This window comes from Sciurus vulgaris, assembly GCF_902686455.1.
Source record: "Sciurus vulgaris genome assembly, chromosome: 11".
NCBI lineage: Eukaryota > Metazoa > Chordata > Mammalia > Rodentia > Sciuridae > Sciurus > Sciurus vulgaris.
In genome coordinates this window covers 38,204,943-38,224,115 of record NC_136472.1, presented here as the reverse complement: position 1 = coordinate 38,224,115, position 19,173 = coordinate 38,204,943, and the positions used below count along the sequence as shown (strand labels likewise).

Genomic DNA, 19,173 nt, shown 5'->3' with positions numbered 1-19,173 from the left:
TAGAAATATGATACTGTATCTCAACACATCACAATGCATGATTAATTTGGTTTCTGTGTTAGGCTTTGTGCAAAAAATAAATCATATTACAAATAAACCTATATTTTAATTGATTTTCTTGATGTTAACCTCATAGTTTTGACAACTCACTTTATCTTTTTAATTATTCTCTTCCCTTATTTTAATTTAAAATTTAATTACTGGTTTAAACAAAGTTATATTAGGTGGATAATCTTTTGAGCTGTTATTATATCTGCTCTCTTATTACTCTCAATTAATTCTTTTGTTTGATTTATAGATCTAATTAGCTGGTGGGTGGTAATTAGACCTACCCCAGGCTTGTAAATGCCTGCTCTACTTCTGGAAATGGATTAGAAACGGCAGATCCTAATGTTTCCTTTGTAACTTGGTTTCTTAGAGCCGGAGCACTTATGCTTCATTTTTCCATTTGACTCTCTTAGCTGGAGAATCGGGCTCAGCTGACACCGTTCGAGACCCTCGTGGGTTTGCAGTGAAATTTTACACTGAAGATGGTAACTGGGATCTTGTTGGAAATAACACCCCCATTTTCTTCATCAGGGATGCCATACTGGTAGGTGATCGCATATTTTATGTTCCACAAATGTTGCTTTAAATTGATTTCAAAGACTCTGTATAGGTTGGCATGTGAGAAGAAGCCCCAGGAAAGGGAGAAAGAGAAGAATTTGGGTTGTCTGGATTGGCCTTTCAAATATATTTTTTATATTTATTATCTTTTTTGTTGGGGGAGGGTTTAATTTGTTTTATTTCTCTTCTAGATCCCTTACTTTCTTTTATTATTATTATTATTTTTTGATTCATTGTACACAAATGGGGTGCAACTTTTCATTTCTCTGGTTGTACACGAAGTAGAGTCACACTGTTTGTGTAATCATACATGTACATAGGGTAATGAGGTTTGTCTCATTCCATTATCTTTCCTTTCCCCCGCCCCCACCCACACCTCATTTCTCTACACAATCCCTCCTTCTATTCTTCCCTTACCATCACTGCCCACCCCCCAATTATGTTTCTTCATCCACTTATCAGAGAAAACATTCGGCCTTTGGCGTTTTGGAATTGACTTATCTCACTTAGCATGATATTCTCCATCTCCATTCATTTACCTGCAAATATTATAATTTTATTCTTTATGGCTGAATTATATTCCATTGTGTGTATATACCACAGTTCTTTATCCATTCTTCTATTGAAGGGCATCTAGACTGGTTCCACAATCTAGCTATTGTGAATTGAGCTGCTATAAACATTGATGTGGCTGTCACTGTAGTATGCTGATTTTAAGTCCTTTGGATATAGGCCAAGGAGTGGGATAGCTGGGTCAAATGGTGGTTCCATTTCAAGTTTTCAAAGGACTACTGCTTTCCCAGAGTGGCTGCACCAATTTGCAACCCCACCAGTAATGTATGAATGAGTGTATCTTTCCCCCCACATCCTCACCAACACCTATTGTTGTTTGTATTCTTGGTAATCGCTGTTCTAATTGGGGTGAGATGGAATCTTAGGGGAGTTTTGATTTGCATTTCTCTTATTACTAGAGATGTTGAAAATTTTTTCATATATCTGTTGACTGCTTGTAGATCTTCCTCTGTGAAGTGTCTGCTTAGTTCCTTGGCCCATTTATTGTTTGCGTTATTTGTATTCTTGATGTAAAGTTTTTTGAGGTCTACAAATTCTGGAGATTAGTGCTCTATCTGAAGAGCATGTGGTAAAGATTTTCTCCCATTCTGTAGGCTCTCTCTTCACATTGTTGATTGTTTTCTTTGCTGAGAAAAAGCTTTTTGGTTTGAATCTATCCCATTTATTCATTCCTGCTTTTATTTCTTGTGCTTTGGGAGTCTTGTTAAGGAAATCTGGACCTAAGCTGGGGCATGATGAAGATTTGGGCCTACTTTTTCTTCTACTTGGTACAGTAATATCTTTTATAAGATCGAATGCCAATGATTACGTTAGTCTTAATTTTGACATTTCAAGATTCATTACCTTAATGGGAAGAGTATAATTTTTCTTGCAGAGTATTGAAGATTAGTCCAAAGAGGGGTTTTGCCCCAAAATATGTAAAGGATGTCTTTACATGCTTGGGTGGAGGTATTTGTAGACCTCAATGGTGTATGTGTGTGTGTATACATATTTTTCTTTAAGGAGATATTTTAGCTGTATATGTTTGAAATACTTTAGGAATCTTAGGTACTAGTTGTATATGCTGAGTAAATTTCATTTTAGGGTTTGACAGTTTAAATTCTAGTATTGTTTAGAATTCTGATCCATTGAGTAGTAGGCAATGTATCATGTAAGACATCATAACTCCTATAAACTTAGTTTTTGGATTTTTTTCTTTTTCTCCATTTAGTTTCCATCCTTTATCCACAGCCAAAAGAGAAATCCTCAAACACACCTGAAAGATCCAGACATGGTCTGGGATTTCTGGAGCCTACGTCCTGAGTCTCTGCATCAGGTGGGAATCTTATTTTTTTGCTATATGATAATACATCACTGGGTTGAAACTGTTAATTGGGCCTTGTGTTTCTCCAGATGGGGCTATTTTATAGGAATTGGCTTCTGACTTTCTTTCTGGGATGCTTCCTCAAATTTCTTGATCATGAAGAGTTTTATAATGACTGATTTTATTTCTCTTCATTCATAGACCTTAAATGTTGATTCCAGATAACTAGAAACATTATCAATTGATACTTAGCAATATTAAGGATTAAAATCTATCCTGAGGTAAAACTCTACTTTAGGAAAACAAGGGGAAAGTAGTACCAAACTATTTTACTGTTAAAGTAATTTTTGAATAACAGCTTAAACTAGTTTTTAGATATATTTTAGCTTCCCTTCATGGAATTTTGAGTCATGATATTAATGACTTATTTATCATTCTGCTTTGAAACTCTCTTCTTTGTTATTTTCTGTATATGAAATATTGATAACTCTTCCCATGGGATATTGGCTGGTAAGTTCTGTGTCATTAAGGAATTTTCTGGAAACTTAGGAATGTCTTAAAAACCTAGGATATTTTGCTTTAAACTGAGAAATTTGAAGCTTTATATTTCTATTCCTTAGGTTTCCTTCTTGTTCAGTGATCGAGGGATTCCGGATGGACATCGGCACATGAATGGATATGGATCACATACTTTTAAGCTGGTTAATGCGAATGGAGAGGCAGTTTATTGCAAATTCCATTATAAGGTACTTGTTACCTTGCTCCTAACATCCACCTCTCCTTACTCCTCCAGAAGTCTGAGCAGGAATTAGGGCTTCTTCCACCTTTCCCTTTCTTCACCCCAGGATGGGAAGTATTGATCTAGTTGATCCGCACTGGGAATATTGTGTTGGCCACCCAACCCAGAGAATAAATTCATGCTGCCCAGCTAGAACTGTTTATAGTCTCTCTTTAGTCTCTTCTTTATGCATGGCCAGAGGTAGCACATCACTACTGTCAACAGTTCAAGCTTTTTTTTTTTTCCCTTCTGGATCCTGTAAGTTCTGCCATAAATATATATATTTTTAGATACTCATTTTGTACTGGTGCTTTAGTTTAATGTTTCTGCTGCTGGCAGGTGCATGCTAAGATTCTTTCTTCTGGAGTGGGAAGATAAAGTTTTGGTGTGATCTCAGAGGTAGGAAGATGGTTTAGGCCTCCAGGCTAGGCAGAAGGAGATTTCTACCTAGGTTATCCCAGCTTCTCGGGAGTTCTTTGTTGGAGTTTGGAGTCAAGCCCTAGCACACAGTGAAGTGTTGTGGGCTCTGCCTTTCCTAGCCTGGAGTCATTGCCCTAAGCGTAGATGTCTTTTAGGGTCCAGAAGGGGATTAAGGCAGATTAGGGCATATACCAATCTCACCATCACTTCAGCATCTCGTACTATTGTTCCAAAATTATTTCTTCTCTAACTTTTTTAGGTGATCCATCAATTTATTTAGCATTTATTGGGGTTGTATTATGAGCAAGGCAAAAAAGTAAAATCAATTACAAATGTCAGAAGATAAAGTTATACTTTTCTTTTTTTAATTTGCTTTCATATAGTTAGATCAAATCAGTTACCTCTGGAGAAGCTTGGGGGAACTTTTTAATCAACTGAAATGACTTAAAGAGCACTCCCTTGGTATGATCTTGGCATTTATTATAATGTAAGTGCTATTTCCAATGAATTCCAGAGAGCTAGTTAAAAATAGAAGCCTGAGAACATCTGTTTTCAAATACTGTTGCTAAAATAGGCAGAAGACAGTGGCCTCCTGATCAATGCAGTGTCCTTCTTAGTGACATCCAAAAGCCCTCTTCTCATGTATCTTTCCTTAGTTTTTATTGAAACAAATTATTTAGGTATATCAAACAGGAAAACTTTTCATCTCTTTTTTTATTTATGATTTGGAACAATTTCAAGAAGCAGTTAATCCATTCGCTTGTATTTGCCCAAAGGAGTCACTTAGAGCAAGACTAAATGATTGTGTGTGGGGCAGCCAGCTTAGTTGGTAGCTTTGAAGTTAAGCTAACTTGAACTAAAATCTTCACTTTCTTGCATAACTGTGACCTTGGGCATGTTATTAAATTCTCTGCATGACAGTTCTTTTCATTGTAAAGTTGGGATATTACTGCTAGCCTTGGAAAAACTAGAATTGTTTACGGGTCTGCTCATCAGGATATCAAGGTAGCTTGAGATGTTCATGGATTTATTAGTTTGAATTTTTTTTTTTTTTTTGCGGTGCTGGGAATCGAACCCAGGGCCCTGTGCTGCAAGGCAAGCACTTTACCAACTGAGCTATGTCCCCAGCCCTGGTTTGAATTTTTTTGACCTATGAGGATTCCTTTCTGAACTCAAGGGATTCAGTAGAAGTCATAAGAGTATTTCAGTATTATTGCAGTTTAATGTATTAGCTCTTTGGGTGGTCTGCACATAGTGACCTTCATGTTTTAATCCTAAAGGTGGCTTGGCTTTTGGACCAATAGTAAGAAGAGTTCAAACTTTGCCACTTACTAGACAGAGTTGGAATTTCTGTGGTAGAGATAGAGCAGCCTTCCAGAGTTGCTTTTTGCTAAGAAAGTCTTTCCAGGACACCTTGCTTGTCTTTTAGAATTGAATGCCTGGTCAGCAGTGTAGGAGCAATGTGCTGTGATAACAGGAGTCCTTGTGAAAGCGACTTAACTTCCTTGGGATTTTTGGTTTGTTTGGAGAGTGAGAATACTAATTCTGTCTGTTCATAATTAGAGAACTGGTTCTGAGCAGCTGTACTAAAGTTCTTTTCGGCTCTGAACTACTATTCTATGATTTCCTTAAAACAAAACAAATCAGGAAGGATGTGGGGATTGGAGGGATACTAGCTAAGCACAATCTCAGTAATTTATTTGAGCTGTTATAAAATACAGGATTTAAAAAATTGCTAGATGTAAAAAAAAAAAAAGTGAAGTCCTTTAATTTTATTAGCCTTTTGCTTATTTTTAAAATACATTTTGATTTTTTTCTGATTAGTAAAGTAACATGAGTGGAAAAATTCAAATAATATAGAATTAAAGGGAAATACAGAACTAATTTTAAATATGAAATATATAGATGGATTTAATTGATTTCTTAAATATGAAATGTATAGATGGATTTAATTGATTTCTTAAAGAATCAGGATAATCAAGTTGAATTTCTTGCTGATAAATTCTCTATTATCAGGCTTAAACAATAAAACTGTTGTAAAGAAAGTTTAGTCTTTGGGTAGTGTTTCTCATGGTAAATAAATGGCTGATTAAATTTTATAGCTTGAGCAATAAGTTTGAGTTTGACCTCATTTTTTCCTTTCTGTAGACTGACCAGGGCATCAAAAACCTTTCTGTTGAGGAGGCAGCAAGACTTTCCCAGGAAGACCCTGACTATGGCCTCCGAGACCTTTTCAATGCCATTGCCAAGGGCAACTACCCCTCCTGGACTTTCTACATCCAGGTCATGACATTCAAAGAGGCAGAAACTTTCCCATTTAATGCATTTGATCTCACCAAAGTAAGTCAGCAACAATTATATTGTTTCTAAGAAAACAAAATAAATCCCAGTGGTGTTCACAACAGCAGGGACAGCACAGGCATGTGGTGGCAGCTCTTCGGGTCTTGTGGCTGTGGGCGAGGCCCCCAGCATCTCAGTTCCATGTGTCTGTTGGATGAGTGCATCAAGTTCCTGTAGTTCCATTTATTGTTATTATCAGGGAATGAATTTTGGATGACTGATGTACTTTTGATGTACTGTTGTGAACATTTTCACTTACTTTCTTACCTTAAAGTCTTATCATGTTTTGTTGGGTTAAAAATTATTTTTACTGACTTGATTATATCTCAAAGTCAATATATTAGGGCATCTTTAATACTCTTCAGTTGGTTGTCTGTTAATTGTGAACATAACATTATTTTCAGGTTTGGCCTCACAAAGACTACCCTCTTATCCCTGTCGGCAAACTGGTCTTAAACCGAAATCCAGTTAATTACTTTGCTGAGGTTGAACAGATAGCCTTTGACCCAAGCAATATGCCACCCGGCATTGAGGCCAGTCCTGACAAAATGCTTCAGGTAAGCTTGGTGGATTGAGATGTTCTCAGGCACACACATGATGTGTGATTTGGCATGATCTCTATACTAGGAATTAACTAGAACATTTACTTAAACTTTAACCTGGGTGCTTAGTTCCTTGTGGAACTCACTGGGCTGAAACATCCTTAGATGGGCATTCCTTGAATAAACCACTTTTAAACCAGAGTCCCTAGTAAAGTTCCTATGTATGTGAAGACATGAACATTTGGTCTCTTAGTTAAAAGAAAAAGACATAATAGAAGCACCTTAGGTATTTGTAGGATAAAGCATGGTTTTAACCTGTAATGGACAGGAGGGAATAATAATTAATTGATTAGAACACCTGGGTCAACTTAAGTTTATCCATTTCCTATTCCACGGTGATGTTTGCATTTTCCCATTTGTAAAAGCAGATCTGGGGACAATTTTTATGAACTAAATTTATGCTGTTGGTGATTAAAAGCAGATTAATCTAGTCATGTCTTGCAGTAGTTGCTAGGTGTTCAGGGCCTGTTTTCAGTCATTTATCAATACGCTCTTAGAGTACAAAGAGTGGAAATTCTACTTTGGACCACAGATTAGTAGGAAAATAATTGGTTTAATAATTATCATGTAAATCAATTTTTGTGTTTTTGAACCATGAGAACGAAGCAGAGGTTAAAGGTCAGACCTTAGCTCAGATCACAGTGACTGAGGGGTGCTGCTTATGTAAGTTCTGATTCCAGGGTGGTGTCAGTCTCCATGGAGTATAAGCTAGGATTTCTGTTTTGTTTTGTTTTTTTTTTTAATTGACTTTTTTGCTGTGACATTGGGGGATATCTAAGGCTTTTATAGAAAGTATGCTTTGCTTTAGTTTTTGGCTCCTTTTAACTAATGAGTATTTTTCTATTGTGTATGATAGACTTGTCCTGGATTCTATGATGGATATAAAAACACAGGATGATCAAAACATAAGGCAGGGTGCCATGATGAATCCAAAGCTGAAATGTTGTCTGATTAGATGTCCGTGGCAGAGTTTCAGGAATGAGCTAGCTTTTGAGATGGCTTTTGAAGAATGGATGGGATTTTGATTTTCGGCATGTAAATGGAATAGGACAGGCACAAAGGTAGAATATTTGGGGTATATTAAAGCTACATAGTCATTCTTTCTTAACTGAGAAGAATTGAGTTTGGACTGGTTCATTGAGTTTATATCAGGTGAGACTTTAAATGCTTCAGTGGAAATTTAGACAGTTGTTCCTTCTAGGAAAACAAAAAGTTTCTTTGGTTTTGAGAATTGTGGTTCAGTAGATAACAAGTAGAATCACACCTCTTGGTGATAAATAGAAATGAGGGACCTGGCAGCTGAGGATAATAAGTGAAATTTGAGCAGACTACAGAGCAAAAGCAGAAGTATTTGCATTGAAACTGGGGAATTGAGGAAGCTAGGGCAGTGTGACCCGGGCCCCAGAGCTTTCCTGCCTGGGTTTGGAAGAGTGCCGAACTCTATGACAGAGGGACCAAGGCATGAAACTGTTATGGCCAAGCTAGGACTGAATAACCCTAGTACTGAGGAACAAAAGGTCACCAGAGTCTTCTCACAAGAATCTAAGTCACCACTGGTCCCTGGGATCCATCACAGTGAGACGTGGAGGCAGGCAGTAACACTGCGTCACATGATTAAAGATGTAAATGGAATTCTAGGCTCAGGGAAAAGGACCACACAGCAAATATCTCTTCTCTGCAACAAGAGCAAGCCCATGCGTGTGTAAGGCGTGTGTTGAAATCGTGGGGAAGAGAGCCTGGGGTAGGTGACAAGTGAAAGGCAATCTTGTCATTTCTACTAGAGTTGATTTTAGTTCTGACAGTTACATATTTTCAGTTTAGTATGCTCTCTTTAGTTTTTCCTAGTGGGTTTTTCAAGCATTTGAAAGAACTTCTCTAAGTTTTATCAGGTTATCCATCCTAGCCTAGCTTCTCCCATAACTTCTCAGGTCATTTAGCTGTGAATTCTCATTCCACAGAATATTTTAGGAGCTGTTCAGTTGGGGAAGGACGGTTGTCCTCATTTAAACATTTAGTTTAAGGTTTTTGAGTAGGTTAGTGATACAATCTGAGTGGGCTTTAGGAAGATTCTTTGGGTCTGATGTATTGGAGGAGGGCCTGGAAGTGGACACCTGGTTAGGAGGACTTTAAGTGATTCCTGCTAGGAGCCAGTGAAGGCTGAAGCTTGGGCAGTGGAAGTTGGTGTGTTAATGCACAGTGTTCTGATTTGCCTTTTGACAGGCCTTGCTGATAAATTTTAAGACTTTATCCAAAGTGATAAGCCAGACCGCTGTGAAATGAACAAATAGTATAATGTGAGTCACAGAGAGACTGTCCCCTGAGTATCTGACAGTACAGGTGCAGCCTCTTTACTCCCACACTCTTCAGCTGGAGTTGGAGAGGCGGGCCAGTTGCTTGCATGCAAAAGGACTGTTCTGCTTTCTCCTCCAGGCTCAGCAAGGGAGCTCAGGGGCAGGGTCTTGAGTAAGACCTAGATTCAAGTCGGTGTCAGGTATGGCCTCACTGTGCTCATTTCATAACCTCTGTGGATCTCCACCCATAGACAGGCTAGGTCGACATAAAACCAGAACCATGTGATAGAGGCTACATCCAGGAGTTGCTCACAGCTTGATTGTATCTTGTACCCTGTTGATAAGAGTTGGAGCACAACTTCTTGAGCCAAAGGAGGCAACCACCTTTCTCAGCCATAGCTGGGTTTTAGTCATGGCTGCATGACCAGCCATCTGAGTGTTGTCTTAGACTCTCTGAACTGACTATGGGAGTAGAGTTTTCAGTTAAGGGAACATTGTGGGCAGGACTGGGGAACTGGGTGAAGCATGCTTGTAGGAGTGATTTGGTACAGAATTTTCTTAGTTTTTATTTTTGTCTTGTCAAACTAGGGATATAAGTATACTAATGAAGATTCAAGGTCAGTGATAAAGTCAATGAAATAAAAATTGCTCATAGAGGAGAACTTTGAATAGTGAGAATATTTCAGTATCGAAATTGGGTATTAAGATTGATCATAAAGCTTTTAACCGAAAGAAATGTCAAAATGCTTACCACCTGCTTTGGTTAATCTTGGATTTGTTACCTTTGACGTTATAGAGTGACGATTTTGAACCAGTTTTCTTTGTGTAGTACTTTGATTATTCCTAAAAGGTTTCAGAACTCCCAGTGTACTTGAGGTGATTCAGAACGCAATGTGGAAGGTGATTCTTGAAGAATTCCCACATGGTTGGTTTTGTAGAAATGTGCTGCTTTTTAAAAGTGAATAGTTGATTCCTTCCCTAGAGTAGGGGAATGAGGAGGTCTGGAATTAAGTCAGGATTCCGGTTAGTTAGATATAGTATATATATAGTATATAGTAAATATATTGTACAATTTTAAACTTCCTTAGAAATGGGAAATAATATATGACAGGATGCTATCTTGTCATTTGGAAGGAAAAAGGCATTATTTTAGAACAGACATGAAGTTTTTGGGTGACCATGTGGCCTGAATCATTAAGGGTGGTTCTGTTAGGGAGAACTCACTTTATAAATGAGAAGACTCTGGCTCTTTGGAGAGGGGATAGGCAAGGCTTTGTGGTGACCATGTGCAGAGTCTTTTTCACTGTGAATGTTACAGTGACATTTGTAGCCCACTTCCTGTCTCATAAGTAATGGTCTCTGTCATGTTTGTTACCCTAGGGCCGCCTTTTTGCCTATCCTGACACTCACCGCCACCGCCTGGGACCCAACTATCTTCAGATACCTGTGAACTGCCCCTACCGTGCTCGGGTGGCCAACTACCAGCGCGATGGCCCCATGTGCATGCATGACAATCAGGGTAGGCCTGAGGACTCTTGGCTCCCCTGCCAGGGCAGAGGGCACAGAGGGCAGGACGCCAGACCAGTGGTTTTCAGACCAGCCCCACAGGACCTCCTTTGCTGTGACAGTCCCCACAGGTGCTGCCAGCCACCAAGTATTTCTTGCCCAGCACTGATGGTTTAAACTTCCCAAGGACTCTCTCTCTTTATGTCGGCTTTATGTATTTTATTGAGGGTTCCTGCCTCAGATTCTACTTTGCTGTCCATCTGATAGTTGAAGGTTGGGAGAAAGAGCTTGCCCTTTGGCTGTAATAGAGTGAAGCTAATATGGGAGTTAGAAAATGGACAGTTCCTTCAATCACCCTTAGATAACTAGGACTTAGATCCTTGGAAATGCAGAGGCCAAAGCTTGCTGTCTTTTGCCTTGTTTTGTATTTCTGTTGAGGCCATGGAGGGTCTAGAAGGGGTAGGATGAGCTAGTGGGAGGAGAGAAAGGGAGGTGGAGGAAATCAGGGGCTCCTCTCTGCTGAGTGAATGTGGTTGAATTCATGTAAACGGATTCTGGCAGAGCTAAGAAAATTCCAGCCTCTGGTTGGTTTGCACAAACCACTTCATGTTTCTGGGCCACTTCTGTTTAGACAGGAGTGAGATCAGCTGGTGAGATGAGACCCCACTGTATTTTGTTTTTTGGAGCTCATTTACTAAATATTTGATTTATTTCTTTTAATTACTTTTTTGGTGCCATGTATAGTCTTTGAATTTTAATTCCTTATTCTAGTTAGCCAAGCAGAATGCCTGATTCGTGTCGTTTTTTCTTTTACTATTCCACAGTTTAGTAGAGATCTTAGTGTTTTTATTTCCTACCTGGGACACATGTGTTTCAGTAACAGGCTGCTTACATTGATCTCTTTAGAAATTTTGCTGATGATCTATATTTATAGTCATAGATGCCAATATGAAAACAATTTTTTTTCTATGATAAAAACAATGTGCCTTAAAGGAAATTTGGAAAATACAGAAGAGAAGAAGAGAAGAAAATCTATTTGTGGTCCCAGTATCCCCAGGCCATGACTGGCGTTTTACTGTGTTTCTTGCCATGCTTTTCTGTTAATATTTTTTCATATTGAAGATTATTTTGTATATGTAACTTTATGCTTTGCTCATCACCATTGCTATTAATCCTCTCCCACGTATATAACAAGTTTCCATGCTTTCTAACTGACTATAATAGGCGGCTGCAGTATTCTTGCTTCCCGAGGTACTCAGAGGCATGGGTTGTGTTATTGCCTCAAGTAGTCTTCTGTGTTTTCATTCTTCTGTTCATTTTTTTCCCATTCACATTCTTTAGTCCTTTTTTTATTGAAACTGTTAATGCAGAGGTCAGTGTATATTTTGAACTTCACTAATAAATAACTGCTTCATGTTTACGCTTCTTGTTTACCATTATGGTGGCATATTTAAGAAAAAAGTATATGTGGATATATTTGACACACTGCCTGATTTTAGAAGTAGAGCATTTGGGCTGTGTGTGTAAAGTTCCATGAAAGAGCTTAATTGTTCCCAGTAGTCAGTGCTTTAAAGACAACTCCCACGTTGAGTAAAGGTCAGCGATTATTTACAAATAGAATTTTAAAATTACTCAAATAGGCACATTTTAAAGATCAGATTCTTAATGCAGAAAACATTGGTAACTGATTGTTGAAGCATTTTGCTTTCCATGGAGACATGGCTGACCTGGGACAGATTTCTTGAGCTAATAATTGAACTCCATGATGGTATGGTGTCCTCCCCCTGACACTTGGTGCCCTGACCCATATCACACATAGGCATCTCCTAATTATCCACTGTGGATAATGTGCTCTGGTAGTGAGCTAGGTAAAATTCCAACCACAGGCTGGTTTGCGCAAACAACTTAAGTTTCTAGGCTGTTCCTGTTTAGGCAGCGTGGGCTCAGATAAGTCAGCGTCTGCTGTTCTCTTAGCTGAGGCAGAGTGTAATTTGGAAAGCAAATATGCCAGAATTGGAAAAAAAAAAAAAAAAAAAGCCTCTGTCATAGAAAACATTTTGATTATTTTGATTATATCTATCATTCTTTCTTTCTGTAAAGGCCAGATGAATGAATGCTGATATACTATAAATATAAACATTATTTGAAACCTCTTTTTTACTGGTCTGTGGAGTATGAAAGTGAAGCTAGAATCAAAGCCATCATAGTAAAATCAAAGCCATCGTAGTGAAAAATCACATGTGTGTTTGTGTGTGTGTGTGTTTGTGTGCGTGTGTATTTAATTGCCATTTGAATTGTTTTCTTTGCGCAGTGATTGCTTGCCCGCTGGTTTAAGCTTTCCTGTCCCTAATGAGTTTGGTTGCCTTTAAAGGTGGCGCCCCTAACTACTACCCCAATAGCTTCAGTGCCCCGGAACAGCAGCGCTCGGCCCTGGAGCATAGCTCGCAGTGCTCTGCAGACGTGAAGCGCTTCAACAGTGCCAACGAGGACAATGTCACTCAGGTAATGGTTCCTTGCCTGCCGTGGAGGTCACCTGCTTCTTCCCCGCTGTTGATGTCGCCTGTTTTCCCTCTCTAGCATCTTAGATTGAATTCAGGGCAGACTTATCTCTAGTAGTAAACCTGCTCCTTATTGGAAGGGGTGGAGACTCGTATGACCATGCCCTTTGCGTTCCGGGTATGGAGACTCGTTTCAGTTCCCCTAAGCCTTATTGAAGGGATGCAGCTGGGGTTGCTGGGGACATGTGATCTCACAGAAATCTAAGAAATGAGCAAGTACAGCATAAACACCATCAAATCTACTTAGATGGTGTTCCTGTTCGCACAGTGACTTAATTGTTGTTTTAAAATAAGAATATTTCTCTCATTTATAATTTCTGTTTTGGATGATGATTTTGACCAATATCTTTGTACACTTCTTGAAGCCAGTTTAAACCAACTATTGCATATTCTTCAAATTTGTTTTTAAGTAATAATGTTACTAGAAGCAACAAACCTACATAGCACCCCAGTGAGAGATCAGTTGTTGTTCTTCCTATAAACTATTGGTGAGCATAGGAAGGCGATCTGCTGCAACTCCAAGATTTGTCCCATCAAATCAGTGACACATTTTGCTTATACTTCTCTTTTTCCAGAAAGTTAAAGCTACATTCAATCTCAAATTCCTTCTGAACAAAACTTGTACCGTTGTTTCATGGTCCTGAGAAATATCAGGAAAAAAAAAAAAAAAAAAAAAGACTACTGTGCCTTGTTTTGATGTTGGATTCCTGTCTATGAAGACCCAAGTCACTGGAGTTTACCAAATATGTTCAACTATCACGGCATGATTTTTCAGGCAGGTGACCTGCGTAAGCCAGTTCACTTTCCTTGTTCACCTTGTCACAGCTCCCCACTTCTAGGGGACTGTTTTGTATTTGTTTGTTTCTGTAGAAAGGATTTGGAAAGGGATGATGAACTTTCTTTCCGCCACGGGGCTTTTCATAGCTTATCCAGCTGTTCTGTTTATATCAGCGGCCAGCTGTTTTGGAGAATTCATAACCTTCTGCATGTGTTTATTGGTGAAGTTAGATCTTTTCCTACAAGGCTTAATGGAATGATCCTCAGTATTATCACAAAAGCTCTGGTTTTTTTTTTTTTTTTTTTTTTTTTTGCGGTGCTGGGGATTGAACCCAGGGCCTTATGCTTGCAAGGCAAGCACTCTACCCACTGTGCTACATCCCCAGCCCCAAAAGCTCTGGTTTTTAATATTTTGGGTTTCAGATCCATAATCTGTTAAGTAACCCCCTCCCCATTGCCGGGCCCCACTCAGAGCCTTTTCAATGTTGCGTGTAGCTGTTATCTTTTCTTTCTCTTTTTTCTTTTCCCTTTCTTTTTTTCAGTGCGGGGGCACCTTCCACTCCTCTCAATACTTCTGTATCGGATTCTAGAAAGAATCACATGGACTCAGTTAATCTTTTCACCCTGGTCTCTGTGTCATTGGCCTTTGGTCAGCCTGGAGTTAACTGCCCCTGGTCAGGTGCTCATCCTGTTTCCAATCAACTGTGGCTGCCCTAAGGACACTTTCAATAACTGCTGTGAGGGGCTCGAGCAGGGATAGCCCCATGGTAGCCTTGTGTTCAGGGCAGCTTACACCACACACAGCACAAGAGTAAAGTTAAAAATGTAGTTTTTCTAGAGTTCTGTGAGGGTAGTTTATGTTAAGCTTAGTATTTAAATGGGGTTGGAACCTATTTCTAGTTTCTCAGTTTGAGAATGTGGACTCCAATTAAAATATACTTTAAAAATATGAATTCACTGGGAGGATATATTTGAAAGGCATTTGCATGTGTACATGTGTGAGAAACATTATTTTAAGATATAAAACATGTTTAGACTAAAAGTGGCTCCTACAAACCTTTTATATTAACTGCATTCCTTTTAGTAATAAGTATATTGCAGTATACTCCCTCATAAATAAATTTGCCTATGCCAGGTTAATATAGGTGCTGTATGCATCATACAACTCTTACAGAAATTAATAATGAGGCTGTTGTTTGCACCTTAAAATTTACTATGTGATCCTTACTATATTGACTTTCTTTTTTCTGTTTTTAATCCTGAGAGATTTTCTTATCACCATATAGTATGCACATTTCTAAGCAGCCATGCTACTGTCATTATAGATTTAAAACATGATTATATAATGACAAGTCATGTGGGAAATACAGAAGGTGGTTCAGATTTATTCTGTTAAAAATGATTCACTTGGACTTCCACTTCCAGCTATGGCAGACCTGTCCTCTTATGGAGGACATTGGAATGCTGGGGACAGTACAGAAAGCATGTGGTTAAAGGCCTCGGAGAACTACTGAAGCAAGGAGTTAAGGGATCAAGATGTTAGATAGAAGTTCGGGAAAAAGAAGGTGCTAGGCAAGCCTGGTGTTTCTTGTCCTCTCCTCACAAACCATTTGTTAATGTCTTGCAAGCATCTGTCAGAATGCTGAGTGGCGCTCCTGGCAGCCTCGTGCTTCTGCAGTCCAGGGTCTGCTGAGGAGGAGAGCTTCTGGTCAGCTCCCCAGACTTCAGCTGAAACCTGAAAGGCATGTCTAGGAAGAAGGGCAAACCTGAAATAAACTTGCTCTTCCAAGAACTGGAACACAGCTGTGCATCAGCTCAGTCTTAAGGAAATTTGTTGGAAAAAACAGTTCTTCTTCTGTTCTTACACCACCACAATCAAGAGACTTCTGTGACCTTGAAAGGTATGGGGATTTCTCCCCACCAGCAAGCAAGCGGTCCATTCTATAGTGGGCACTGGCTGGGTATGTTAGTCAGCTTTTCAATGCTGTGGAAAACATCTGGAGAAAAACGACCTAGAGGAGGAAAGATTTATTTTGGCTCACGTTTCAAAGACTTCGGTCCATGGTCAGCAGCTCATTGCTTTGGGCCTGAGGTATATAGAATGTCATGGCAGAGAAGAGCTGCTCAGCTCATGGAAGCCAGGAAGGAGATGGAGAGAAGGAGGGAGAGAGAGAGGGGAAGAGAGAGGGGGAGGGGGATGGGAGGGAGTGGAAGAAAAGAAAAAAAAGGGCCAATACCTAATGATCAACTTCCTCCAGCTAGGCCCCAACTTCTTAAATTTCCACCAGCTCCCATAATGCCTTCAAATCATTAATCCATCAGTGGATTAATCCTTGATGAGGTGAGAGGCCAGTCACTTTTCCACATCCCACCTCTGAACATCACTGCATTGGGGAACAGGCCCTCAACATTTGAATTTCCTTTGGGGGAGACTTTATAACCAAGCCATAGCACTGGGTGTCCCCTAATCTAGTTCAGTTCTCACCCCTAGAGAGTGTCAGTCCCACAGTTGAGGCCTCTGACCCTGAGACTGCCCCCCATCCCCGTGCTCATCTTAGGCCTCAAGGGTTTTCTTGTCTGTGCTTCTGATTATCAGGATATGTATTAGGGTTCTCACAAACCTCTCATTGGGGTTGGTTCAGTTAATTTGCTTGAGTGGTTCATAGAACTCAGAGAAACATGTTCACAGGTTTATTATAAAGTTTATTATAGAGTGTACAGATGAGGAGCTGCAAAGGGCAAGGCGTGGAGAAGGACACAGGCTTCCGTGCCCTCTGACAGTACCACCCTCAAAGAAGAACCTCATGTTCAGTTATCTGGAACCTCTGGGAACTCTGGTTTTTGTTTTTAGGTTTTGGGGTTTTTTAAAAATTTTTTTTTAGTTGTTAATTGACCCTTATTTAATTAATTAATTTTTATGTGGTGCTGAGAATCGAACCCAGGGCCTCACACATGCCAGGCAAGTGCTCTACCACTGAGCCACAACCCCAGCCCCGCCCACTTTTTCTTCTGAACTTTATTGCATGTCTAATGCTACTGCTACTAGACTGAGTGGGGAAACCCAGCAAGATCTGTCTGTCCTGATTCTGCTTAGCCTCTCTGAGCAGAAGTCCTCCGTCCTAGTATGAGACTTTCTGGAATGAGGAGGTGTTACCATCTACTTTCAGACAAGAATAGAGAATTTCTTTATGGCAACTCCAAGACAGAGGGGCAGGTGAAGATATGACTTGCCTCAGGGAAGAAAAATTTTATTTTCTGTGGTGTACTTTAGGGAGGAAGTTTTGAGCCAGGAATCATGGCCAAAACCCAAATGTACATACTGTAATAACACTGGCGATCTCTCTGCATTCTGTCTACTTCCCAGAAGCAAACATAAATCTTCTTTGGCAGATAATAGAATCTCAGATTATATCTAGACCTTTTCATGTGTAAATATCCTTTCAGAAATAAATTATCAGGTACACCTAACACATAAGACTTTATGACTGAAAATCAAGGCTCTATGAGGGGGGAAAAAAAAAACCCTGAACTAACAATATGAACAAACCTACTGGAAATGCAGATAATAGAATTGTGAGATGCAGGTTTTAGAATAACCAAGATTAATGTTTTCAAGAAAATAGATGACAATAAGGGGAACTTAATATGATAACTTTAATGTATGAAAAATTGAATAGACATACTGAACTAGAAATTGCAACAATTGAAATTAATAACAGTAGATGAATTTAAAAGGCGATTAATACAGCTGGAGAGAGGATTAGTGAATTGGAAGGCAGGGCAGTAGATAATAAGATTAGTTTGTGAAGAGAGAGAAAGAACTGTTCATCATGAGACACCATTTAGATTTTTTTTTTTTTTTTTTTTTTTTTTTTTGCAGTGTTGGGGATTAAACCCAGGGTCTCATGCCTGCTAGGCAGACACTCTACCATTGAACCATATCCCCAGCCCTATGAGACGCCATTTAGAGATTGAAAAGAAAAATCACAGAATGGGAAAAAATATTTACAGTGCATCTAGCAAATTAATCATATACAGAATATGAGGAACTCCTACAGAACAATCTGAAAAAGACCACTGAATAAAAAAATGAGCAGTGGACTCTAGTAGGCACATCACCAAAGGGGGTAGATCTCCAAATGGCTGAAAAACATGGAATGGTGGTTTACCTCATTAATCATCACTGAAATGCTAACTAAAACCACAATAAAACATTGCTACACATGCACCAGAATGGCTGGAATCTAAAAGATTGCCATATCAAGTGTTGTGAGAACAGGTATAACTCTCATGGGAGTTTAGATTAGTTCAGCTGTTTTGGAAGTTTGTTTGACAATATTGGTTGAGGCTGAAGTTTGGAAGTTTGGAAGTTTGGAAGTTTGTTTGACAATATTGGTTGCCTTTTGACTTAGCAGATCCTCTCTTTAGTTGATACCCAGTAGAAAGCTAGCTATATGATCATCTGAAGTCGTTTACAAGACCATTCATGCCACCCAAATGTTCATTTAACTAAAGAATGGAAAAGTAAACAATCGTATGTTCTCTCAGTGTTTAGTAATGGGAATTTATAAACTATTGCAATAAACCAATAAAATTCTTACTAAATGACTTTGAGCAAAAAGACCATATAAAATAATATAGACTGTATGATTAAATTTTAAAAACAAAGCCTGAACAAATTTATGCTATTAGAAGTAAAACAAATTGCCTTTAGGTAGGAGAAAGGGGATAGTGACTGAGATGGGCTATGGTAAGGGAATTTCTGAGATGTGGGTATTTTTCATCTTCATTTGCGTGGTCATTACATAGTAGTGTTCACAGAAACATTGAACTTCACACTATGTTGGATGCCCTTTACTGCAGGCATGTTACACTTAAATTAAAAACTTATTAAAGAAAAAAATCCTCTCACTTTGAATTGACTGGTAACTGTGACACTTTTCTTTTTATAAAGGAATTTGGTCTGCTACTAAGGGTCTGTGGTTAAAGTGTGGAGCTGATGGAGTGGTTTCAGATTCTTCGGTTATTGATGATAGATGCCTCTCTGCAGTGAGCAGCTGAGTTACAGAGAGAAGTGATTGTTAGCTAGACTTAAGAATATGCAAGTCAGAGCACAGGAGCATCCTCCAGTTTAACTTATTCAGAGTTAACTGCCTTTACTTGAGCAGTAGTGAAGGCTGAACCTGGGTTCAGTGAAGAGTGTCCTGTTCAAGCTGTTCGTGACGTAGTCTAGTTAGTCCACATGCTGAAATAAGTGTGCTGTTTATCTTTGTACATGTGTGGGTGCTTTTAATTTTAACTTCTTAGAATTGTAGGTTGACCAAATATCTGTGAGAATAAATATTTTGGGGGAGTTTATTAGTGGTATGTTGATAAATACTTAACAGTCCAACTCCCTGGGGGAGAAAGTTGTGGTTTG

The 19,173-nt window shown here is 39.1% G+C and overlaps 1 protein-coding gene and 1 pseudogene across 2 annotated transcripts in view; one reads left to right on the top strand and one right to left on the bottom strand.

Annotated features, from left to right (window-relative positions):
* CAT (catalase) overlaps positions 1–19,173 on the top strand; it is a 36,651-nt gene that overhangs the window by 11,783 nt on the left and 5,695 nt on the right. The window contains exons 4-10 of the mRNA XM_079103254.1: positions 462–592; positions 2,390–2,494; positions 3,103–3,228; positions 5,829–6,020; positions 6,425–6,577; positions 10,294–10,432; positions 12,791–12,921. Coding sequence (XP_078959380.1) covers positions 462–592; positions 2,390–2,494; positions 3,103–3,228; positions 5,829–6,020; positions 6,425–6,577; positions 10,294–10,432; positions 12,791–12,921 — 977 coding nt within the window. The remainder of the gene's footprint in view (positions 1–461; positions 593–2,389; positions 2,495–3,102; positions 3,229–5,828; positions 6,021–6,424; positions 6,578–10,293; positions 10,433–12,790; positions 12,922–19,173) is intronic.
* On the bottom strand, positions 12,930–16,560 carry LOC306638514 (KATNB1-like protein 1; annotated as a pseudogene). Its single transcript has 2 exons — positions 16,534–16,560; positions 12,930–14,073 (listed from the first exon to the last, which is right to left on the bottom strand). The product of its transcript is annotated as a KATNB1-like protein 1 (transcript).